This window comes from Rhinolophus sinicus, chromosome 3 (assembly GCF_057876585.1).
Source record: "Rhinolophus sinicus isolate RSI-liver-muscle chromosome 3, RSI-T2T, whole genome shotgun sequence".
Classification (NCBI taxonomy): domain Eukaryota; kingdom Metazoa; phylum Chordata; class Mammalia; order Chiroptera; family Rhinolophidae; genus Rhinolophus; species Rhinolophus sinicus.
The window spans coordinates 73,689,464-73,715,638 of record NC_142503.1 but is presented as its reverse complement, the minus strand read 5'-3'; the positions used below and the strand labels follow the sequence as shown (position 1 = coordinate 73,715,638).

Sequence of the window (26,175 nt, the reverse complement as noted above, 5' to 3'; positions counted from 1 at the left end):
TAGCTGGACCATCAGCTCTAATGCATCTTTTGGAGCAAAAATTAATGTAAGACCCAGTCTTACATTATAATATAGTATATAGTATATTATGTAATATACTATAATATAGTATATAATATACTATAATATAGTATATTATATAATATAGTATAAGACAGGGTCTTATATTTAGTTTTGCTCCAAAAGATGCATTAGAGCTGATGGTCCAGCTAGGTCTTATTTTCAGGGAAACAGTAGCATAAAGATATGGAACACTACTCTTTAATTGGTATTTTCCTACTTCCCTGCTGAATCCCATGTTTCCCCAGAATAGAGCTCATCACAGTCAGGTCCTTCTGGGGGTAACCACAGGAGCCAATTAGTTAATACCAATCAGAAGGTGAAAATGGGGCTGATCTAAGCCTGCTCTCATTTAGGAGACCGGCCCAGGTTAAGCCCCATTGCAACCAAAGACTTCCAATAAGGTCTGAATCATCAGTGATCTGAGTTTGAGAACTATTAAATGTAACGAATGCAAATGGGAAAAGACTGAGTCGTCTCTCTTAAGTTCGAAGATATGACTAAATCCTTTAGCTGTCCGGACAATGTGTATAAATGTCACCCAGGGCAACGTGAAGTCTGAGCTAGGGATATTGCTCTAAATGCAGGGAGAGAGGTGTTTTGGTTTGCTCATAACAGGCCTGCACACTGGCAGGTGACTTTAATTTTCTGTAGGGAAGGGTCAGGCTTCATGACACTGTTCTCCTCAGGCTTTCTAGTGACACTGTCCAAGTCTTTGTTCCACTGTCCGTAGGGGCTGCGTCATTTTGCCTTCGAATAAGGTTCTTTCCTCTTTGCCTTTGTAGCTGTTGCCTCGGCTCCTTATTAGCAGATACACTGAGGCCTGAGCTCGTTACTTCTCTGCAGTTTAAAGTGACTAGTTTAGAACGGGATTTTTCTACCACTAGAGAATCTCAGTCCTTATTAGGCAGCTAAGTGCATCTTAGTATCTATACTTGACAAGTTAGAATTTAATCTTTGAATCAGTATGAGGCAGTAGGATGGTTTTCAAAGGATAACAAATATTTCCTTAAATTGAATTATGACTAAGCTATACAGATCATACACCTTCTATTAGTTTTTAAAGGATAATTTTATGGGACTCTAAGATTGTACCAATACTTTCTTCAAGCAGATAATCTTGGTACATGAGTATTCCCTTTTGCCAAAATGAATGTGCGGTTCTGAATTCTTCCAAATGATATGCTACTAGTCAGGCTTGATATGAAATTCATCATAACAAAGAAAAATAAATAAAATTAAAATATTTAATAAAAATATCCTGGCATGTATAAGCAAATCAGTTAGTAATAAAAGAGGTAACACTTTATTTTAATGGTAAACTTGTGAGCTAACTTAATAGTATAATGGAAAAGTAATATAAACTCATTTTCATATAAAATCTTTGTTTCCATTTAATTAACATATTAATACATAAAGAAAAGTGTCTTTTTCAATGGTCTGCCCTTTTGTTGTTCTTTTTATTTTGCATTCTCTGTTCGGTGTGAGGTTTCTGACTCCTAAATACAAAAGTCAGTCTTTGCATGACTGAGAATAGTGCTTACGGACAATCAATTTTTGTTGATAAGAAACAGCTAAAATATCAATGTAGTGATCAAGGGAGGATGTGAGAAAAAAAAGAGGGCTGAGGCAAACATCCTCTTTTCAGAAAATTTCAATTAATCTCACTTCAAAAGACACAGGGCCACACAATAGTATACACAGAGCATCCTAAGGAAGGTTCTTGTAAGGTTTGCAGAACACCTGGTGACTCACAAGAATGAATTATAAAGTGGAGTGACTGAGATAATTGAATGAAGGTGACGTACATGCAGACATGTATCATTGCATTCTAATTTTTATGTGTATCCCACTACAAGGTCCTCAGTGTGTGTGACATACATTGTAATTAAATCACTTTCTTCTTGCTACAGTCTCACACCAGTATTGTGAAGCCATAGTTATTTTAGTGGTATTAGCCGAACTTTGTATGAAACTGTATGGCAAACCTGAAATACAAGTATAACATAGACAAGAAAACCATACTGTAGGTTAAAGGAAATTAAAACTATTTCAGTGACTAAACAGTTTTTTCTTTTAAAAATAACCCTCAAATGAAAAACAATTGTGAAATGTGTTTTGAACAATAGCAAATACAAGTGGCTCATGGTCTATTCTGATCTGCTTGTAAGATGTTTAAGTAATATTGTATTTGTGATAAAATTGTGAATTATGGATGAAGAACTTTATTGCTTATATCAAATTTGGAAGATAAAAGAGAAATGAGACCTTTCACTGGGAACATAGTGACAGGATGGGCTGAAATAAAGCCTCTGGTTTTGAACGTTTAAATAAAACCTGTTAATCCTTTATTATTTTCCTGGAAGAGAAGGAATTCATTGGCTTTGGGAAGTAAATTTAGATAGATTTCTCAAATAAATTAATTTTAGGTTTCACATGTTGGTAATAAATGTTAATTTGACATTAAAAGGTTTCTTTCCTTGAAAAATAATGAACTAGCTAAATATTTTTCATAAAGGCTCCTTGGTGATTCAAAATAGAAAAATGTAGGTGAGAGAGTCAGATTGCCTGGGCTTACTCATCTCACACGGTCAGTATCCATAAATTTCCGGAATTATGACAGGAACTGTATGGGAGTGATACATGCAACTCTTGGAAAATCCATTAACAACACAAAGATTTGCAACCTGGCTTAATTACGTTCAGACCAGTAGCAATTTTGGCTGCAACTGTTTTCTTATTAAACATGTCGTACGATTTTGGGCATTTCTGAAGCCTTCTTTGCCTACGTCAACTTGCAAATTCAGAACAGTATTTATGTGTGTGCTTTTTAGGTAGGGATTAGTCTCCTAAAGTACATAATTCCAATAATTATCGGTGACAGAAGGGATGAATAAGTTATGCTTTAAGTGCAAGAAAATTAACAGTAAAAAAATGGTTTGCTTAAGTCATTCTTGATGCATGTGCCTATATTAAATTTCATATTCTGTACAACTGATATCCTGCAAGACTCCCAATGAGTTATTAATCCTGAACTATACCACTGCCTGCTTTGGGACAAAGAATAAAATAGAATTTAAATGCCGCAGATGTCATGATGTTTTGAAAAGCTTCTTTAATTTAAGCACAGAGTTATGCTGTGAATTGTAAATTCCAACAGCTGGGATGAATGAAATATCAATGCCATGTTCATGCCTCAAACCAGAATGCAAAGATTAAGCTTCAGGTCTTGTTCACAAAATGAAAGCCCAAACTATCCTTCTCTCTCCTTGTTGAGAGCTTAGCATTGAGGCTGTTAAGTGATGGGAGGCTCTTTTCTTTAAACAAAAAATGCTACGGAAAGAGTCACTTGGAAATAATGACAAAGGGTGGAAATGTCCCCATCTTACTCTTATTTTTGTAACTGGCAAGGGCCTGAAGACCATAGCACTTCATTTTAATTCATGAGTCTGAGCTCTGATTTACCACAGTATATGCCATCAAAAGAAGGTCCCATTTATTTGCAATATTTGACAGAAGGGAAAACAATGCTGATGTAAAAAATGGCTTTGAATATTGCAATGTATTTTTGAGGGCAACTTTATGCTTTTGTTTTAATCATTAAATATGTATAAAAGTTTCAAGGAGATTGAAATGATAGACACAAGCCATTTTTCTCTTCAGTATTATCTGTTCTACTCTTTAGAGTATTGGGTGTGAGTTCTGTGCAATGATACTCATATAGGCAGCTAACAGTTGTTGTTTTTTCTATCCCATAAGCTCTTCCAATAAATGCAGACCAAATGATCACTAAGGTACTCTTTATCTGGACACCTGCCTGAGCGCTTATTAAAAGCTCCCAGGCTACACTGACCCCTGAGCGAGACCATCACACACATTTATCCTGAGAAGCAATATATACAGAACATGGGGTAATTCCCTGGACGCAGCTAAGATTTAGCTCAACAGAATCCTAGATTTAACTCTGTGTTACATATTCGTTTGAAGCACCTCCAGAACTGTACTTGCATACCTGTCAGCTAATGATAAAAACTTCCAGGTAGCAGTCTAAGGGTAAGTGAAGGGGGAAAGTGGAAATACGAGGACTGTCCTATATCTTTTTCCTCAATACTGTTCATCTTCTTAACCATTTACTCCATTCACCCTGCCTTGCTTTGTGGTAGTGTGTGTGTGTGTGTGTGTGTGTGTGTGTGTGTACGTACACACACACATGAATGTGTTTATCTGAATTAGGATCATGAAACTCTGACAGCTCTGCAAACTGGTACAAATGAAGGGAATTAAATTCTGGGATGCCTCCTCTGATATGAGGGTACTTCACCAAAAGTATGCTGTTAGTTGTGTGAACTTGTGCTTTGTAGTTTCTCTAAAAAAAAAAAAAAAAAAAAAAAAAATTGTTGCCATTAAGAAGGCTTTATCTCTGAACTCCTGAAAAATGTTTTTTAGAAATTGTTTCGTGAATTCAGACCATAAAATGAAAAGGGTGTGTGTTTGTAAAGGCATAACTCAGATATAAAATAATACTATCCTTCTCTTGTGTTCACTGCTTTCGCTGCTTTTTTTCTTCAGACCACCCTCCTGTTCAAACTTCTTACTGTCACAACTCAAAACCATCCTTTAAAAGCTGCTGCCTCGCCATGAGGCGTGTGCTATTTTGAGGACGTCTCATGCATGGTTTTTTGATGCTCAGACAGAGGCGAAGGGAAACGACAGCCTTACTAATGATACAGGGGTGTGATGAGTCTTACACTGCACTCATTTTTGGCAAGAAAGCAAAGGAAAACCCTAGGAAGGGCCAAATAATTCCCAATATAAAAATGACGGTTACAAACACAATCTTGCCTTGGCAGAGCAGAAAGCCAGTATTGGTTGGAATGTGTCCTGCAAACATGGCATTTCCAAGGCAGTGTATAGCACCGATTAAGTCAGGTTTGTGGCATGGGAATAGGACCGCAGTCCATGAACTGTTCCTGAAGTAGGAAAGCTTCGAGAAACATCAGTGGTCCTGGTGTGGAAAAGATAGATCTGCTTTCCCTCACATTAGAGCCTGTGCTTTTCTATTTACAGTGACCTGAAAGGGCAGGATTGCTGTGGCGAGCTAATAAAGCCCAGGGCAGGACTGTTTCTTGAATGCATTTACCTTGGTCTTTGTGTTTTTAGTTTTTTTTAAGTGGTACATATTTGAAGAAAAAAAGAACAGTTAATAAAAAAGATAACCTTAGCAGACTGTTGCAGGTAATGTGGTATAAACTCGGTGTTAATGCGAAGAATGATGTGACTGCAGCAGGAGCAAGTCCGGATGGCTGTTTGGCACTGTTCCATCACTATGTCATCTTCTTCTTGATGGCAGTGAGCTCTTTCTGAAGTTCACTGAACTTGGGGCGGTTTTCAGGCTTGTAATCCCAACACTTCATCATAATTTTAAAGATATCCTCTGGACAGTGCTGGGGGGCTGACATTCGGTATCCTGAAGACCCAAGAGAAGAAGAACAGGGAATTTAGAATGGAGATGATACAAACGTTCACGCGGGGCATCATGCAGTTTGCAAGTTTAGTATCTTGTTTTGCAGGTATATAGAAACAAAAACCCACTTCAGGGCAAACTGATTTTATTTGATTTTTCTCCTACAAGGGAGGCAGAATTCATTGTTACAGAACCATAGAATTACCTTCTCGTTCAAAGAACCCATTCTTAGTTCGTCTGTCATGAAGTCCGATGTGAGATACATCACACACAAATGCATGTTTGACTTACTATAACCATTTGCTTTTATAATTTGCTTTTAGATCTGTGGGTGGAGTTTCAAAAAAGCATCTCTCCAGGTTTTTGAAGATGAGGATTTAATAAACACTAATTCAAAAGTGAAATAAAAATGAATATGAATTCTATTCTTGTATAGTCCAAGAAGCAGCTTTAACACAGAGTTGTATGGCGGTGTCCCAGCAGCGTGCTGGGTGGTGTACCTTCCTGTGTATGTTTGCCTCAGGAGATAAGATGTTGGTGAGAAGTTGGAAAAGGTAGGAAGGAAGCTAGAAAGTCATCCCCCTACACCCAGTTTACAGCCCTGTGAGCGGCCTGACGCCAGGCACTGCCATTTTGTCAAAAGCGTTCTTTCTGTTGAAAGCTGTGGACTACACAAGTGCAGGCTAGGGTGTCACCATCCCCTACTCATTCCAGTCTCTCATCTGGGAACACCACAGGCTTTCTTCAGAAGTACTACAAAATTCTCAAAAACTTCTTCCTGAAGTCTAATGACATTTCAATTTGCAGTAATGGTAATGTTGTTTATTTGGCATAGAATAAAAAATAGGAGCTCAAGGACCACTATCCTATTTCCCTTGAAGAGCGTGAATTGCACCACCTTGCAGATGTCATGCCAGGAAGGGGGAGTGGAAGAAAAGCCTAGAATTCTCTATTTTTAAAGCATTTCAATTTTTAAAAGTTTTTTGTTTGTCGCTGTTTATTTTGTAAGAGCCACATGATACATGGGGTTCAGAAACAGATTTATAAACACCTCTGCTCTTTCTTTACAAAACCAAACAGTATGTACTCCCCCACCCCCACCCCAGGAAAACCACAGACAGAGCACAGCACTGGCCCTGGGGGCTGGTATGGATATTGCTACCCCGTTGTCTTTGCCTCACCTCTTTCCACTTGCTCACGTGCCTGCTGATTTGTCATTCCAGGGTACGGGCAGACCCCTAAGCTGAACGTCTCCCAGAGAAGGATGCCAAAACTCCACACGTCACTCTCCGAACTGTATCTCCCTAGAGGGCAAACGAAACCATAAGCTGGTGAGGTTTCTGGGTATTAATGTCTGTGTCAGTCACACATGAACATGTTCAAACTTACCAAAGGAACTCAATAATTAGTGAGCCCATTCTCGTCACTAGTTTTACTTTCCAGGACTAGTAATATTACCAAATAAATGAACCATCTTCAGGCTGCTAGTTTAACCAAACCAGTTTCCAAATCACTTTTTCCCCACCAAGGACAAATATTCAGCCAGCACGCAAGCATACTTTCCCTGTGGTATCTAAATGAGATGGATGATTAATAAAAAAAAACCAAACATACATTTGTATACATCAATGCCTAGGAGATTAAACAAGTTGGATGTCTGCAATTTTGTCTTCTGCCTCCATAATTTTCATCTCTTTATGATAAATAGATGTTGAATTTTGTCAAAAGCTTTTTCTGCATCTACTGAGATAATCATGTAATTTTTGTCCTTCATTTTGTTAATGTGGTGAATCACTGATTTGTGAATCATTGTTGCATCCCTGCATTAATCTCAATTGATCATGGTGTATAATTCTTTTAATGTATTATTGAATTCAGTTTAATATTTTGTTGAGGATTTTTGCATTTGTGTTCAGCAGAGATATTGGCCTGTAATTTTCTTTGTGGCATCCTTGTCTACTTTTGGTATCAAAATAATGTTGGCCTTGTTAAATGAATTTGCAAGTGTTTCCTACTTTTCTATTTTTTGGAAGAGTGAGAAAGATCGGTATTCTTCTTTGAATGTTTGGTAGGATTCACCAGTGAAGCCCTCTTCCTGGACTTTTGGGAGGTTTTTGATTACTAGTAAGGATATTGAATCAATAACAGTCTGTTCAGATTGTCTAATTCTTCATGATTCAGTATGTTTCTAGGAATTTATCCATTTCTTTTAGGTTGTAAAATTTGTTGGCTAATAATTGTTCATAGTAGTCTCTTATGTATTACTGTGGTGTCAGTGTCTCTTCCCTCATTTCTGGTTTGATTTATTAGAGTTCTCTTTTTCCTTGGTGAGTGTACCTAAAGGTTTCTCAACATGTTTATCTTTTCAAAGCACTAGCTCTTAGTTTTATTGATCTTTCTATTGTCTTTTTGGTCTTTATTTCATTTAGTTCCAATTTGATCTTTATTTCCTTATTCTACTAACTTTGGGCTTCATCTTTCTCAAGTTCCTTGAGGTATAATGTTAGGTTGTTTGAGATTTTTCTTGTTTCTTGATGTACTCATTTATTGCTATGAATTTCCCTCTTAGAAGTGTTTTTGCTGCATCCCATAAGTTCTGGTACACTGTATTTCCATTTTTATTTGACCCAAGGTATTTTTTTATTTCTCTTTTGATTTCTCCATTGATTCATTGTTTGTTCAGTAAGTAGCATGCTATTTAATCTCCACATATTGTAAAATTTGCAGTTTCATTGTTAATTGGTTTCTAACTTCATACCATTGTGGTCCAAAAAAGATGTCTGATAGATCTTTATCTTCTTAAATTTATTAAAACTTATTCTCTGGCCTAATATATAATCTATGCTGGAGAATATTCCGTGTGTACATGAGAAGAATGTGTTTTCTGTGAATATTCTGTTAAGTCCCTTTGATTCAATGTGTTGTTTAAGGCTGATGTTTCCTTATTGATTTTCTGTCTGGGTAATCTACCCATTGATATGCATTGGGTATTAAAAGTCCTTTACTATTATTGTATCACTGTCTATTTCTCCCTCGAGGTATTGTAATATTTGGTTTATATATTTAGGCTCCAATGTTGGGTGAATACATATTTACAAACATTATATCCTATTTTTGGATTTCCCTCCCTTTATCATTATGGGATGTCCTGATTCTGATTACAGTCTGTTTTAAAGTTTATTTTGTCTGATATAAATATAGCTACCCCAGCTCTCTTTTGGTTTCAATTTACATGGAATATCTTTTTCCATCCCTTCACTTTCAGTCTCTGTGTGTCCTTATATCTGAAGTGAGTTTCTTGTAGGCTGCATATAGTTAGGTCTTTTTTTTTTTTAACCCACTCAGCTGTGCTATGTCTTTTGGTTGGAGAATTGAGTCCATTTATATTTAAAGAAATGATAGGTATGAACTTATGGCCAGTTAATTGTTTTCTGGCTGTTTGGTAGTTCGTCTCTGCTCCTTTCTTCTTCTTTTGCTTTTTGCCTCTGTAGTTTGACGACATTCTTTAGTGGTATGCTTAGATTCCTTTTTCTTTATCTTTCGTGTATCTATTACAAGTTTGTGCTTTGTGGTAACCATCAGGCTTATGTATAACAATTTGGTTATAACAGTCTAAGTTGATAAACTTGAATGCATTCTAAAGCTCTATATTTTTCCTCCACCACCATGCTTTTTTTGATATCACATTTCACACCTTTTTGTCACATGTATCCATTCACTAATTATTGTAGTTTTCACTCCTTTTGTCTTTTAACTTTCATATTAACTTTATAAGTTAGTATGACTTATATTTACTTTACCAGTGAGACTTAAACTTTCATGTCTGTTGTTCCTAATTAGCACCCCCCATTTTTCCATTTTTCCAGCATAGAGCAGTCACCTTAACATTTCTTATAAGGCTGGTTTATTTGTGATAAACTCCTTTAGCTTTTGCTTATTTGCAAATCTCTACCTCTTATTCAGTTTTGAATGGTATCTTTATGGGGTAGAGTATTGATTGGATTTTTTTTTTTTTTTTTTTTTTTTTAGCACTTTGATTATATTGTACTACTTCCTTCTAGCCTGCAAAGTCAAATCTGCTGGTAGTCTTATGTTCCCTTGTATGTAACAGTTGTTTGTTTTCCTTGCTGCTTTTAGGATTCTCTCGTTTTTAACTTTTGACATTTTAATTATAATATGTCTTGGAATGGATCTCTTTGAGTTCCCCTTATTTAGAATTCTGAGATTTCTGGATCTAGATGACTTTCTCTTTCCAAGTTAGGGAACCTTTCAGCCATTATTTCTTCAAACAAGTTTTCTGCCCCTTTCTTTCATCTCCTCCTCCTGGGATCACTCTTTTGGGATAGTCTGCTTGATGTTTTTCCTGTAAGTACTTTAAGATATCTTAACTTTTTAAAATTCTTTTTTAATTGGCCTCTATGATTGGATGAGTTCCACTGATGCTTTCTTCTGTTTCATCTAGTGTGCTGTTGAACTGCTCGAGTGCATCTTTTTCTTTCTTTTTTTTTTTTTTAGTTAGTGTATCTTTTTTTAAAAGGAGTTATTTTACTCAGCTCTGTGACTTCTATTTGATACTTTATTATCTTTACTATCTCTTTTGATGAACACAGTGAGAACTTCAACAGTTTTCATCTGAGTTCATTGACCCTCTTTATAACCATTATTACTCTTCATCAGGTAAATGACTTATCTCCAATTAAGATTTTTGTTCTGAGTTTTTGTTTCTTTCATTTTGAACATATTTGTGGTGTTTGTTCATGTTGCTTGACTCTGTGTTGGTGTCTGTGCATTACATGAAACTTCCACCTTTTCCAGTCTTGAAGACTGTCTCAGCCTTATATGTGAGATAAATCTTATCCTTCAACCCTGCCCTAGCTCTTGCTTGTCTTTCAAACCTTTGTGCTTGTCCAAGTAGCCTATTTTATTTTTAATAGCTCCCAGTTTGAGGGTATGCCAAAACCTGTCCATGTTCCAGAGGGGAGGACCTCTGTCAGCGTCTAGATTCAGGTTAACTGGAAGCCAGAGACTCAGGCAGCAACTTTTTAAAGTATAAAATATGTGCAGACCTGTGGGACTATAGAGCTGGTCTATCTGGAGGTGTCCCCTGGGCAACAGTCACAAAAATTAGAGCTCCAGACAAATGTATAAGCCCTTTCTGGGAGATACCAGCAAGCTGCAGCAAGGCAGTTGGAGAGCACAAAGATGGCACCTGTCAGTGTACGTTCCTTGAGAGTAACTACGTAGGCCCCTAGGTGTGTGCCAAACCTGAAGCCTGCACTTCTGGCCAAAGCTTCAGGACAAGCAAATAGGCCTCTTCCACAGAAAGACCGGGGTGTGTTTCAGTTGGCTGTCTGTATAGTGCCCTGGGGGGTGGTAGCCAAGAACTGTCTGATTACTATCCAATGGGACCCAGGAACAAAAGTCCCCTTGGCCACAGCCACAAAAATCAGGGTAGCAGATATGGATACAAGTAAAAATTCCTCTCTGGAATATACTGGTGCTCTTGAGTGTGGCAGAGGGAGAGTGCAAAGATGGTGTCTGCCAGCCCTGTCCTGGAGAATATACCAGCAGGCCTCTAACTGCCTGTTAAATTAGATGCCTGCCCTCAGGCTGATGCTTCAAGATTAGCAAATGAGCCTTTTCCACATAAAGTCTGGGAGCCTCTCACTTGCTAGCTTCAAGCCTTTGCCTGGGGGAGGGTGAGTCTGAGCACGGGAGCTTGTTAATGACTGTTTCTTAGTTCTTTATAGCCTTGTGGGTCTTGTGGACAAGAGCCTTACTGGTTTTCAAAGCTAGATGCTTAGAGAGTTCATCACGCAGGGGCAGGTCTTAAAAGCTGGGGTGCCAAATGTGAGGGTCAAACACTTCACTTCTCAGGGAGAAGCTTCGGGTTTTCAGTTCCCTGCTGACTGTGTGTCACTGTGCCAGGGTTGGGTTAGTGGTGAGACTGTGTCTCAGCCTCTCCTACACACTTTGATGTGGTTCCCTCACCTCGTTTGCCTGATGTATAGGAATTGCTCAGTTAGTTTCAAATTTTTGTTGTATTTTCCAAGAAGAAATTGTTGCATATGTAGCTGTAGTTTTGGTGTATCTGTGGGAGCAGGTGAGTTCAGGATATTCCTATGTCACCATCTAGAACCAGAACCTTATGGGATAATTTTAATGGGCTAAGAGTAACTTAAGATTGTATAGCATTTTGTTATTTTTTCATCACTCATTTGATCCTCAAAATATTCTTGCAGGGAAAAGGTACTACCATTATCATCTTGCAAATTGGAAAATGTAGGTGTAGAGAAATAGATGGTTTGCCAAGGTTATGCAACTAATGATATAACTATCTGGGAAACTGTCCTGATAAGCAATCCAGGGCTCTTTTCACTATAAATCCTGTCCTCCTCACATTTCAGTGTATTCAGCTACATCACACTAATTAGAGGATGTGTCAGCCTAAAATTCCCAGGTGACAAATGAAAATTTTTTAAAATAATTGAATAAATGTTATTTCTTAGTTGGAGATCAGTATCCTATTTGCCCTTTACAAACAGTCCCTTTGGTCACTTGAGATGACAGCTAGTAATACACGCTGAAGCAGCTATGAAGTACCTCCCCATTCTGTGTTTTTAAAAAAGGGGTGTGTGTGTGTGTGTATACACACACACACACGTATATATTCTCAGATTCCTCAGCCATTTATTTGTGTGTGTGTATACATACATATATGTATACATTTATATTTTTTTATATATTATATATAAGAATGTGCTGTTGAACTGCTCAAGATAACTGCTCAAGTGTATCTTTTATTATATTATATATAAGAATATAAAACATATACATGTATACATATGTGTACGTATACACACACACAAATAAATGGTTGAGGAATCTCTGAGAATTAGAGTATATGCCTCTAGGAAGGGGAATTACATGGCTAGAGACGGGGTAGGAGAGGGCTTATATTGTAGGCCCTTTACTATTGCTTGATTTTTCTTTAAGAACCAAAATTAATTAATAAATGAAAACTCACAATGGCATTAATGTATTATAATTTGCCATGATAAAAACATTGTTACATAACTAATAAGTATAGCACACTTGTCTGTTTTACATTTACTTGACATTAATGGTTTTGAAAATTAGTTTTAAGTGGATTGGATAGTCTTTTTTTTTTTTAATACCAAGTATGCATGTACTATCTTTTCAAAAATTAAATGACAACGCTAATGGTAAAAGTAATTTCACTCTATATTCTTAAGCCAATGTTCAGAGAGACTCCTTCGATGAAGTTTTTTAATCTACCCTGATCCCATACTTCATGGGAGACTTGGGCAGTATTTCACTGCTCTGAGCCAAGAGTGAAGAAACGACCCTTAGAAATGAGGCGAAATCTTACCAATCATAAAACGATATTTGAATAAAACATGAAAGAAGATAATGACTTTCATAAGACACATATTTTCGCCTATTAAACAATGCTAGGATTTAGATCCAATCTTCAGTAATTTTATGTCTGTGAGAGCTCAGAAACTTCTCAGGGTTACTGCAATACTTGTCAACCCTCAGGAACTCTGTCTCATTAGCCTGAGTATTAAATACTCCAACCTTCTTCCTCACACAGTTAAAACCTCTCCCTCTTTGTCATCTAAGTTCTGCATTTAATGATATTAAAGACTGGTAAAAAATGTCCCTCACTGCCAATCAAAGATCTTCATGCCTGTCTTTGTTATTTAAAATGCTTTAGGGAAATATAGGTCCAAGATGGCGGTATAGGAGGCTGCTGAGCTCGCTCCTTCCCAAGACCACATCAAATGTACACCTATATTTAGAGCAATTCCTCCTGCGAGACAACAGTGAGCCAACTGAACAGCTTCTACACAACAAGCAAGAGGGAAGAAGCACATAGATAAGGTCGTGGGACCATGAGAGCTCTCAGGACCAGAGGACACAGTGAGTACCATTTCCCCTGCATGTGGATAGTGGGCAGGAGCTCCATCCAGGTTCTCTGGCGAACCTGCAGGGCACTGACAGGTCCCCAGCCACCCCTCCTGGAGCTAGATCCATCAGAAACAGCAGGGTGCTATAGCATGTATACAAGGGGTCTCCCCAGCCAGACACTGATCCAGTGATTAAAGCAGGGTGATGCTTCATGCATCCACCAGGCTGCACACACGTGGGGCTCCCCCCACCTGAGGAGAGTGCAGAGTAAACAAAATGCTGCAGTTCCCACCTGCAGAGCTGCCCTGTGTGGATGGAGTGCGGTGCACACTCAAGGCTGCCCCACCTGAAGAAAAGGTGGAGTTAGCAGGCAGGTGACCTGCCCAGACCTTGCTGTGACTGTAGGCAATTGAAACAACAGGGCATCCATGCAGGGCTGCGGGTGCAGAGTGAGAGGGGCATGCTGAGTGCAGGCGGAGCTGCACTGCTCAGAGAGAACTAGTAAACTAGTAAAGTGAGGCTGTGAGCACATGCAGGCCGCACACACCAGGCTGTCCCACATCAGGCACCACACGCACCCACCCCCACTACAACAGTCCTGCCAAAACTATTCAACACACAGTCTACACAGAGACCACTCTTTCAAGACTGGGAAGGACAACTATTCTATCCAACTCATAGGAGCAAAGACAGAAAGTCACAAAATTGTATAACATGGTGAGTTTTACTAAATACCACTGAATTACTCATTTTAAAATGGTTAATTTTATGTTACATGAAAATCACTTCAATTTGAAAAAAACTTTATTTGTCTTTAATTAAAGCATTTATAAATGCCTGATTTTTTTTCATGCTGAAGTAGTTTTTCATTTTAAGTCAGCAAAAAAATCATTTTATATTTTAATTCAATACATACTATACCTGTTTACCAACCCATGGCTCATATGCCGCTTCCCTTAATGAAAATGTAATTTCTAATTTCACTTAAAGCATTATTATTTTTTAAATTCTTGAGCTGTTACCCATCTTGTTATGGCCCATTTCACCCCGTCCACAGATAATACAAACTGTATTTATTTCCAATTACAATGACACATAAAAATTCAAGTGAAAAAATATCCCTGCAGTTTTAAAATGTAACTGCCATCTCTTGATGCTAAGAAACCATGTCAATTTTCAGAGTGAGAAATGACAGAATTGATTGGCTTAATATTTTAGGAACTTAACATTAGATGAAGTTATTGGTCAAATTATAAGACATTAAAAAGAAATGGTCCAGAGCCATAGCAATACTTCTACTCTGTATATAATTTGACTCTTTATCCAAAAAAGGATTTTTATTTTAATAAAAGAAAAACTCTCAGATTTATATTCACATTTAAAAGTGCTTGTAAGTGTATCCATCTTTTAAACCTAGCACTCTTACAGATAGAAATCTGATCAATAAGGGCAATGAATTAAGTCTTTGCTCCTGTTTAAGTGCAAAGTCAACATTTATACATCATTCTAACTTGGCCTCTGCTTTACCCCTGTAACTTTGCTTGTGAATGCTCTGTTCTGATGGAGTCCAATTTTTACCATCAAAAAGAAAGAGTATATTCTTACCGTAATTAAGAGCTTCTGGTGCTGTCCACTTAATGGGAATCTGTTTTAAGCCAGAAGATGAATACACTCCACCATCCTCTTGACGAGACATTCCAAAGTCACTGATTTTCAGAACATTATTTTCGCCTACCAGGCAGTTTCTTGCAGCAAGATCCCTAGGTTAGAACAAGACACAGAAAACACCTATTAAAACAAACTGAAAGCTGCTTTTACATTTATGACTTCCCCCCTTCGCATTTTTACATTTGCAATGTATTTATAATGACGTTAAGAATGCTTGTGATTTACCAGTATTTCCCATCTTTTCTGTCACAGGTAAAAAACATCCACAAGAACCTTTGCATATGGAACAGGCCACATGCTAATTTTCTAAGTGCTACATATATTTCCATTTACATAGAAAACTACTGATTCTAGTGTTAAGAGAAAAACCACAAGGGAGGCTAAGCAAACCTGCCATTATTCCTACTAGCTTTCCTAGAGCAGCACTGTCCAACAGAATCTGTGATGATGAAATGCTCTGTCTGCTGTGCAATAGGTCACCAGTGGCCACACGTGACTATTGAACAGTTGCAGTGGGGCTAATGATACCGAGAAACTGAATTTTTTATTGTATTTACTTTTAGTTAATTAAGTTTAAATAGTTGCCTGTTACTAGTAGCTACCGAGTAGCCTTGGGCATTGCAGCCTACAGCTCCCCAATACTTTTTCTATTGCATTTGGATTGGGCAAACTCTGCATGATGGTCTGGCTTTGTCTCTTTCTCCCACCTCATTTTGTTCCACTCTCTCCATAATTTACTATATTCCAGACTACTGTGCTTCTTTTTGACCCCAAATGCAGGAAAAGTCCCCTAAACATGACACTCTTATTAGCACTGTAGAGCCTTCACACTTTGCGATTCCCTTTGCTTGGGCTGTTCTCCTAGGCCTCTGCGCAGCTGCCTCCTCTTCATTCATTCTTAGCTCAAGTGCCCTCTCTTCAGGGAAGTCGGCCCTGACCACCCTTATCTGATAGGGAAGGCAACAATGAGCAAAACAGACCAAGTCCCTACTCTAATTCTAGTGAGGAAATTATTCAACAATCAAGTTCAAATACACACACACACAGACTATATGCTACTATGTGGAGGAGAATGGATTGGTGGAACCAGACAGCCAATTAGGAGACAATTTCAGGAGTTGAGGAGAAGCAACCATCGCCTACACTAAGGTAAGTGGTGGAGTTGGTCAGAAGCTGTCAGATTCAGGATATATTTTGAGAGTATAATCAATAGTATTTGGTGATAAATTGGATGTGGAGTAGGAGAAAAATCGTCATGATGACCCCAAGATATTTTGGCCTAACCAACTGGAAGAATGGGGCTGACATTTGTTGAAATGGGGGAGACTAGGAGGAGGACCAGTTTCACAGAGTGTGGCAGAGACAGCCAGTTGCCTCCAAATGTGCATTTCCTCTTCTTTTGTAGTAGAATAATTCTGGTTTTAGCTGAATATACTGCAATCCAGTGAAAAACTACTGTCCTTCCCAACCTCCTTTGTAGCTACATGTGGGCCATAATCTACGCCTGGCAATTAGGTGTAAGCAGAAGAGTTGTCTAGAATTTCTAGGAAGTTTCTTTAAAAGAAAGGGGAAGCACCATTACATTTCTCCCTCCTGCTAACAGAGAGAGAAAGCATACGAAAGTTGGAAAAGCACTGATAAGTACCAAGGACTTCAATACATGTTCTAGACTCCTTACCTCCGTACCTCAGGATTTTTAACTTTTTTAATGTGTGAGAAATTTCTATGTGATTCAAGTGATTTTGTTTCTTAGCTTTTTTTCCTGTTTTTTTTTTTTTTTTTTTTTTTTTTTTGGTGTGTTTGTGTATGTGTGTGGTTATATGCAGTCAAAAGAAATCCAATATTGGGGGGTGGGATGGTTTCAGAGACATTGAGTTTGAGATATCCAAGAAGAGAGGCTGAGTAGGAAGTTGGGTATATTAGTCTGGAGGTCAGAAGAGAGGGCTAAGAGTTGTCAGCTTTCAGATGGTATTTGAAGCTATAGGATTGGAAAATGCTTTCACCTAGAGAGTGTAGAGGAGAAAAAAAGGTGTTCAAGGACTAAGCCCTAGAGTGCTCCATCATTTAGAGAAGGATTGAAGAAAGGAGACTGAAAAGGAGCAGCAAGTGAGGCAGGAGGGAAACCAAGAGCGAGGTCAGTATCCTGGAATCCAAGTGAGGAAAGCTTTTCAAGAAGGGATAGCAATCAAATGTGTCAACTACCACTGAGAAGATAAGAAGGATGGGGACTATGGATTTGGCAACATGGAATTTAATGAGACTGACTAGAGCAATTTCAGTGGAGTGATGGGCACAAAAGCATGATTGGAGTGTGTTCAAAGAGAGTAAGAAAAAGAAGTGGAGAAAATAAGTTTAGATACTCTTCAATTAATGTTATAAAGGGGTACAGAGAAATGGAGAGGTAACTAGAAGGGGTTTCAGGTCAAAGTTTCCCCTCTAATATGGGGGCTATTACATGTATATATGCAGATGGTAATAATATGGTACAGAGGGTAAAATTAATGTAGGAGGAAAAGGTGACAACTGCAGGTGTGAAGCCCTCAAGAACGTAAGAGGTAATAGGGATGGAATCCATCTGTGCGCTTCAGAGCTGTGTTCCCAATGCCCAGAACAGTACTTGACACATAGCGTGTACTCAATAAACATTTGCTGAATGAATATATATACATATATATGTGTGTGTGTATATATATAGAATATATTATGTGTGTGTATGTATTATATATATTATATATATGCATGTATATATATTATACACACACACACACTATCTCTTCTTAGGAGTGATCCCTGCTAAAGGCAAGTTGTCTATTCTATGCTTTTTCCTTCCTGAGGAACAATCAACAACTATTTTCTTTCAACTGAGACGGTTTTATATATTTATTTTTGGAAAGCATCTCTAAATATCAAACATGACTCAAAACTTCCAAAAAATTAAAGTTTACTTTATATGCCTGGTCTTGTAACATAGGAACTATCTTGAGCAACTGATTTATAAGGCCAGGTCACTAGTGATGCTGGTATTTCCTAAGGGTATTAGATTAACTTGGAATTGCTGAGCATAATTGATGAAAATAAGTTTCTAAGAGCATGTCATAACCCACAAAAGGGGCTGGCACCTGGAAACTCAAGGCTGCAAAGAGAGAGGTTTGTAAAACAAGCTTCCTTCCAAAGATGGAGCTGAAATTATTATTTACATGTTGACAGTTTCACAATTACAGTTCTACAGAATTAGCTAAATGGTCATGATTTCCACATTATTCTCCTAAATAACCAGCAGAATAAAAATCTTAAGGTCTTCATCTCTGTTGAGATGGGTTCATTTGTGTTTGGAAATAATGAATTTCTCTACATGTTAGGCATGTAAAATTTTCAGTAAGTTATTTCCTTTCTATTACTCTGTTGTATTTCATCACTGTGCCCAAATCAAGATCCAGAATGATGTTTGTGATTGTTGACATTGACCAATAATTAGATTGTATATTATTTTTTGGAGTTGGTTAGGGACTCCCCTCCCTTCACTCATCTCCCATGATAAGAGAAAAAGATGCTGTTTAATACCTTCCTGAAAAAGTTATTAAACATTAAATCTATTGTTATAAACAAATAAAAGTGATCTGTGGTAGGAATTTGAGAGTTTCTGTGTTTACTTAGCAAGATCTAATTTAATATTATATATATTTTTAAAGAGCTTTCTTTTTTTTTTTTTTTATAGAGGACAAACAATGTATTTCTTAAGTTCTGGATCCAGACTATCTTCAACCTTCTGAGATTCCCATCTAGATAAATACCAAAAATAACTCCCTGAAGACTCCTCAAAGGAAAGATGCAGGTAGATTTTGGAAAACAGTAATAAGTTGCTAAAGGCAATTGCATGGAAATGAGTCCCCCCCCCACCCGCCCCTTTATCTTGCAGCTCTTCCCTGAATATGTGTTTCAGTTACAGAGCCATACAAGGGAAGCAGCATCAGTGTCTGAAACTCCAAAAGAAACTACATCTTTCTGCCCTGAGGAATCAGAAAAAGAGGTCTTTGTGAGCCACAGAGTGTGAGAAAAGATCCAGAGAAGAGGATCACCTTTCCTGTTTGAACCTCCACGTAAGCCCCGAGCTCCACATATGGGGGGCAGACCCAAACCCACTTATAGAACTGAATCATATTTAAACCACTGCCCATATCTCGAAGTAACCCCTAACTAACTGTCACACACAGAACAAAGACAAACACGGGCTTTGAGAAATTAACTGTGATTTGAATTTGTCTATCACTGTGAGGTAAAATTGGGTTAATTACCTGATAAAACAAAAGCATAATCTCCAGAGGAATTTAACAGGGACTTATAGCCTAAACAATTTAACATTTACAACATCAAGGAAACAATTCAAAATTGCTAAACAGATGAAGAACAAGAAAAATGTTCAATTCTAAAGAGAAAAGCAAGCAACAAATGTCAACACCATGATAACCAAATATAAAGCAGCTATTATAACTATACTCCATGAAATAAAGGAAAACACACTTGAAATAAAAGGAAAAGCAGACTGTCTCAGTAGAGAAATAGAAACTATTAAAGAAAAGAACACTTCTATAACGTTAAAACTTAAAATATATGAAATTAAAAAAAGTCACCACATAGACTCAACAGCATACTCATGATGACAGAGGGATAGACTCAGCAAACTTGAAAATAAACCATATGAAATATCCAAACTGAAGAATGCAATGAAAGGAAAATATGAAAATGTGAACAGAACCTCAGGGACCCATAAAATATGAAAATATCAAAAATACATGTTATTGGAGCCCCAGAATTAGAAGAACAAGAGACCAGGACAATCTGTTTGAAGAAAAATGACACACACACACACAAAAAAAAAATTCCCCAAATTTAGTTGAAATAATTCAAGAATCTTTATGAACTCCAAACAGGATAAAAATCAAAGAAAAAAACACCAACACATATCATAATCAAGCTAATCAAATCCAAGGAAAAGAAAGAATCTTAAAAGCAGGTAGAGAAAGTGATATATACAGAGAATGATTCCAATAATCACAGATTTCTCAAGGGAAATGATGGGGGGCATAAGACAGTGGGAAAACATCTTTCATTTCTCAAGATGGCAATTCTTCCCAAATTGATTTGTAGATTTAATGTTTTCCCAATCAAAATTCTAGCAGATGTCTTTGTCAACCCACAATTCTATATCCAGCAAAAATATCCTACAGGAATAGGTCAGAACAAAGACATTGTCAGGTGAAAGAAAACTAAGAGAATTCCTTGACAACAAACCTACTCTACTAGAAATGCTAGATTTCAGGATAGAGAGAAATGATACCAGAAAGAAGTTTGAAACATCAGGATAGAAGAAAGCACAACAGAAATGATGAACATTTGGGGTAAGAATAAAATACTATTTTTTCCTCTTAAGTTCCTTAAAATAGGAACAAATATTACAGAATTGTCTGACCAGATTTTCAATGTCTGTAAATGTTACACATATGACAACTACTACATAAAGGTTGTGTGTGGGCAAACGGACCTACACAGTTGCAAGTTTTCTACATTTTATATGAAGTGGTACAATATTTAAATAGTCGGTGGAAGGTTAAGTATATGAAGGTTAGGTATATGAATTGCAATCTATATAACAACCACTAAAAAAAAAATGATATAAAGAGATAGCCCCCCAAAAAAATCAAGCGATAAAATAAAATGGAATGCTAAAAATATTCAAATATCAGATAGTCAAAGAATCAAATATTTAAAATATCAGTATCAAGAATGAAAAGGAGCCATTACTGCTAATTCTACAGACAAAGGAAGGATAAGAATAAGGCACTGTGTTAAACTTTATACCAACAAATTTCACAGTTTAGATGACATGAATCTATTTCTTGAAAATAAAACTTAGCAAAATTGACACAAGAAGAAAAAGAAAAGCTAAATGGCTCTAATGAAAATAAATGTGGTTATTAAAAAACATTCCCAGAAAGGGAACCCCACTGGTTTCATTAGTAAGTTCTATCAAACATTCAGGGAAGAAATAACAATAACATTATGCATCAATTGGAATGATCATAGGTTTTATTTCTCTTATATTCTGTTAATCTAGTAAATTACATTGATTAATTTTCAAATGCTAAACTAACCTTGCATTACTAAGATAAACCATACTTGGTCATGATGTGTTATCTTTTTTATATATCATGGGATTTAATTTGCTAATATTTTGTTTAAAAATATTTGGCACTGTCTTTATGAGGGTATTTTTCTGTAATTTCTTTGGTAATGTCATTGTCAGATTTTGTATTAGAGTTCTACTGGCCTCATAAAATGAGTTAGGTAGTTATTCTCTTCTATTTTAGAAGAGACCTGTATTTAACTTCAATTTTAGAACTCAATAAAGGGTCCAGAAATAGATCCAAAAATATATGGTCAACTGATTTTGAAAGAGGTACAATGGCACCGCAGCACACACCTCCCGGTCCTACTCAGTGGGCCGCCGGCTCCTTCTTGGGGCCAAATGCAGTTTGTTACTCTTGATCAGAATGAGCTACAATTCACTGCAGCATTTTAATCATCTACAGGATGTGAGTTTGTCCTTTCCTCAGAATAACACCTGCACTTAACAAACATAGGCGCACCCTTCTGTTGTCATACCTATCCTCACTGAACCACCTATGTAGAAGTTTGTCCTCTGAAATGAGGATTACAGTTCTCTGACCATCTAACACTAGTTTAAAGATACTTTCAACTCAATGTAAATAACATTTCGATGACATTCACAGAAAACTTTATTTCTTTTGGGATGCATTAAGTTCATGTGAAAGGAAATAATCTATTTTGGGCATAATCTATTAGTTGAAATACAACTGAGGCATTCAGGCAATAAGCGTACACTGCATACTCCCTGTTTGCTTAATATTCTAATAATTATTAAAGGAGAAAAGCAGACAATTTCTGGGCTGAGAAGCTGGCAGTCTAATTTGGGAGTTAAAGCAAACAGGACACCTTTCTCCCTTTTTTTCTCTCCATTTCTTTCTTTATTAAGCTAACTATTTTCCAACCCGAGTCCAATTCTCCCGGAGACACACTGGTGCTCCCTGCCTCTTCACACATGAAACTGCTAGGAAACAAGCCAATATGCGTGAGTGTGTTACTGACTGCAAGTCTTACAGGAATTCAGAGATAGAAATCTCATGATAGGCTGGCATTGTCATTCACAGGAGGTGTCAGAGAGAGCTGTATCTCACCCCATGCAAAGGAGCAAAACAGCAAATGCTGCCTACTGCCAAAAGGACAGGGAAATGTCCCACTTAGGTCTGCCAAGTAATCTTATTGGAAGATTCAAAGTCAAACGTCTGAGAGTGTACCAGAAGTGTCTTACAAGTCATATATAATGTGAGACAGGCTAATTAAGGATAAAATGAGAACCGAGAGCAGTTATAGGAAATCTAATGCCAGCAGGCAGTGGAGATGAGTGAATTTTCTTTGCTATCTGGAAAGCACAACAGTGGGCAGCTTCTGTGGTGGCGATGCTGCCGCTCAGATCAAACACCACAGTGAACCAGAAACAAGCAGGAGGCAGCGCCAGGGTTCCTCTTGCCAGGCTGCTGTACTCCAGACATCATTTATGACTTGCAGCTACCACTCCAGTCAGGATTTATCCCTTAAATCGGAAAGGAGTTAGAAAAACATTTGCTGTTTTTCTTTTGGTACAAAAACTATTCCTGCTAGGTCTGGATAATACTGAGCTACAAATAACTATTAATATTTAGGAGGAAAAAACTGCCTTAAAGCCCTAAGGTTTCCTCATTCTGACTAAAACACAGCATACAACCAACATCCCAGGGAGTGGGGAATAAATGAAGCTGACTTCACTTGCCTTACTACCGTGTTTCCCCGAAAATAAGACCGAGTCTTCTCTTAAGGTTTGCTGCAAAGGATGCATTAGGGCTTATGTTCAGGGGATGTCATACTGAAAAATCATGCCAGGGCTTGGTTTCCAGTTAGGTCTTATTTTCGGGGAAACAAGGTAACTTCTGATAAAAAGAGCAGAATTATCATACTTTATGACTGTACAACATATCTGTGTGTTGAGAGTTGCAGGCATATTTTGAGGGCATTATAGAGTAGTGGTTAAAGGAACCAACTTTGAAGCATTACTTCATTTATTAGCTCTCGGGCCTTTAGAAATTCACTTTTAACCTCAGTTTTCTCATTGTAAAATGGGGATAATAATAGTATCTACCTCAGAGAGTTGTTGTGAGAAATATGTAAAAACTGCTTAGCACAGTATTTGGAAAATAGTGCGCGCTCAATGAATGGTAGCCACACACAGATACAAAACTGTACGTTTATCTTGGCAAAACTTGAATTTTAGCCACAGAAACTACGCATTGAAGAATCACTCCTTTTTTTCCCTTCTAATTAGAATAAACCATTTACCAGTTTTTTCTTTATATGAATATAAAAGCCATTCAATGTAGTTCTATCAGCAACTTATACAGCATTTACTACGTATCAGGCACTGTTCTAAGCACTTTTCACATATTACGTCCCTTATTCTCCTAATTATTGTATTTATGATCTTCATTTTCCTACATGGTGAAACTGAAGCTCAGAGTTGAGTGACTTGCCTGGAGAGTCAACAAGGGGGGAAAGCAGGCATTGAATACCGTCAGCCCAGCCCCCCAATCTGCAACTTTAGCCACCTGCTAAAATGCCTCTCAATACATCTAGCAATTCTCCTTCAGAATGTCATCAAACCATGCCCCACTGAATCCATGGCCAATGGCTACAACTTTTGAATTTTAAACAACAGAAGAGCCAAAATTGATTACCTTTAAGAAAGGAAGTGACACTTAAAACTCCCTCCTCTCTCCAAAAAAGAAAAGACAAACAAACCCAGAAACAGTGTATGTCATAAACATATAACAAAAATTTGTTTTCTGCAGAGGGCACACGTCACCAAATGCTTTAAAACAATATACGTGAGTGTTGTGATGGAAGGAATATAGATAGTATTGCCTGTTTATTGCAAAATTTTGTACACATCAATAGATCCATAAACTCTCTCCCAGAACATACCAGGAAATGGAGGTTGGACAAGGTGGGGTGTCTCTGGCAACTTTGTTGGCACCTTGGAGACCATTTTATACTGGCCAATAATACTAAAGCCATTATTTAGCTGACTGGTGGGGTCAGAGATTAGCCAGAAAAAGGAGATGACCAGCCAGATTGTTCTGCAAATCACATTTACTTCCACTATGGGAACTACCTTATCTTTCCTTCATATAAAATACATGTAAATATAACAATCTCCTACAGTTCTCATTTTCATTTGCACCTCTGATCTCATACAAAGTTTGCCGTTCACCATATTGGTTCCCATTGCCTCTTTTCCCTCGTAACATTTCAAAGTTCTCCCTTGGTGAGTTCTGTGCCTCTTATTAACGGGACACTTATTTCTAAAAGAATGGGCCCCAAAGGAGGCCTCAGCTGCAAAACTGGAAATTAGTCCCATTATTAAACTCTGCTTTTTCTCTTTCTTCGAGAAACTGTTTGGTGTCACAGACTTCTGGGAGGTGAGAAACAAAAGTACTGCTTCTGTGAATGTGGCAGCAGACCAGGTGTGAAATGAGGGTTAGAGTATAATTTATGTTTTTTTGCTCAAGGCGGGTCCAATGCCCTGTGGGTATATATAATGAGAGCCAGAGGACTCCCTGTTCTGAACTCTCTCTCTCCTGCTGCTTGACAGGACACTTAGAATCCGTAATATTTGAGTCTCTTTATTTACTTAAAGCCACTGCTATAATGTAGATCTGTTACCTGTAGGGAAGGGGGCACTTATTATCACGTATTCACATTTTGGCATGAATTATTTGAACAGATAATTGACTAGACAGTATATAAAGTCTTAAGGGAATGGGATGATAGATCAGATATGTTCTAAAAGTGAGAAGAAAGGAGAAAGGGAAAATTGAATACTACAGGGTTGAGGAGAGCAGGCCTGGGGAGGGCATCAGTGGGCTCAGATGGGAAAAGTGAACTTGGCACTGGGTGAATATTTAAAGGGGTGATGGGCTTGGGTGCTGGCAGCAACGCAGACATAACTTCTAAAATACTTGTCTAGGGCCAGCTGTAATGTGTTTATTCTAAACGACTTTACCTTTTCAAGAGCACAGAAAGATCACACTTGGATGCCTCGACCCCCGAATCTACTTATACCGGATCATGCTCCACTGGGCTGCGCTGTGTCAGAAATGGGCCTTTAGTGATTTCCTCCAATGAGGCTGCTGCCCGATAGCTGGGACATGAAAAAACCATGTCCTTCCCTGAAACAGCTGAGTGAATGAGAACCATTTACGGAAGCTACCGTAGGTCATCCGCCTTTACTTAAAATGGACATGTTCAGCACATATAGAATTTGCCTCTTTCATTCTCCTTTCCTTGGGCAACTTCCCTATTAGAGAATTCTAGTTGGACATGCACGAGGACAAACTCCACACATTCCTTTATTTAGCTTAGAAACCAAATTCCTAGTTAGCTAAAGGAAGAAAACTCATACTAAATATGGATATTAAAAAAAAAATTCAGAACCAAACACATAGTGATAACACTTGCTTCCATCCTAAATTTACCTGAAAAACCCAAGGAGAACTTTCTTTGTATTTGACTACTGTTGTTAATCTGGATGCTTTACAGTTTTATGAAATGGATGCTCTGTTTGCATAGTCAGATGTAAATCTCTCTCAGTCACTGTTTTCTGCTTTCACCTGTGAAATCAGATACCAAATCTCTAGAGACCACCTCTGGGTACACATTTTTAAATAAATATGGATATAATGTTAAATCTCTTAGCAAATAAAGAGTCTGGTCTAGAGGAAGGGGTGGGAGGAGAGGGCAAATGAAAAGACATTGATGGAAAGTAAATGTTTAAATCTCTTTAGTTCACAGAAATATACTAAATTCCAAAGGGTAATTCAACAACAAAACAGAGCTCTGTTGTGAGCGTATACGTTGAAGGCCAATAGCTGTCTGAGGTT

General features: G+C 37.6%; 1 protein-coding gene across 5 annotated transcripts in view; it reads right to left on the bottom strand.

The window, feature by feature from the left end:
* Nucleotides 1–1,289: 1,289 nt before the first annotated feature.
* The window catches only part of FER (FER tyrosine kinase), a 374,252-nt gene continuing 349,366 nt past the window's right edge, over nucleotides 1,290–26,175 (bottom strand). For all 5 annotated transcript variants that reach the window (XM_019727984.3, XM_019727983.3, XM_019727985.3 and 2 more), the window contains 3 exons: nucleotides 15,065–15,219; nucleotides 6,706–6,828; nucleotides 1,290–5,527 (listed from right to left, as the gene is read on the bottom strand). In XM_019727984.3, the coding sequence (XP_019583543.2) occupies nucleotides 5,385–5,527; nucleotides 6,706–6,828; nucleotides 15,065–15,219 (421 nt within the window). In that variant the 3' untranslated portion in view covers nucleotides 1,290–5,384. The remainder of the gene's footprint in view (nucleotides 5,528–6,705; nucleotides 6,829–15,064; nucleotides 15,220–26,175) is intronic.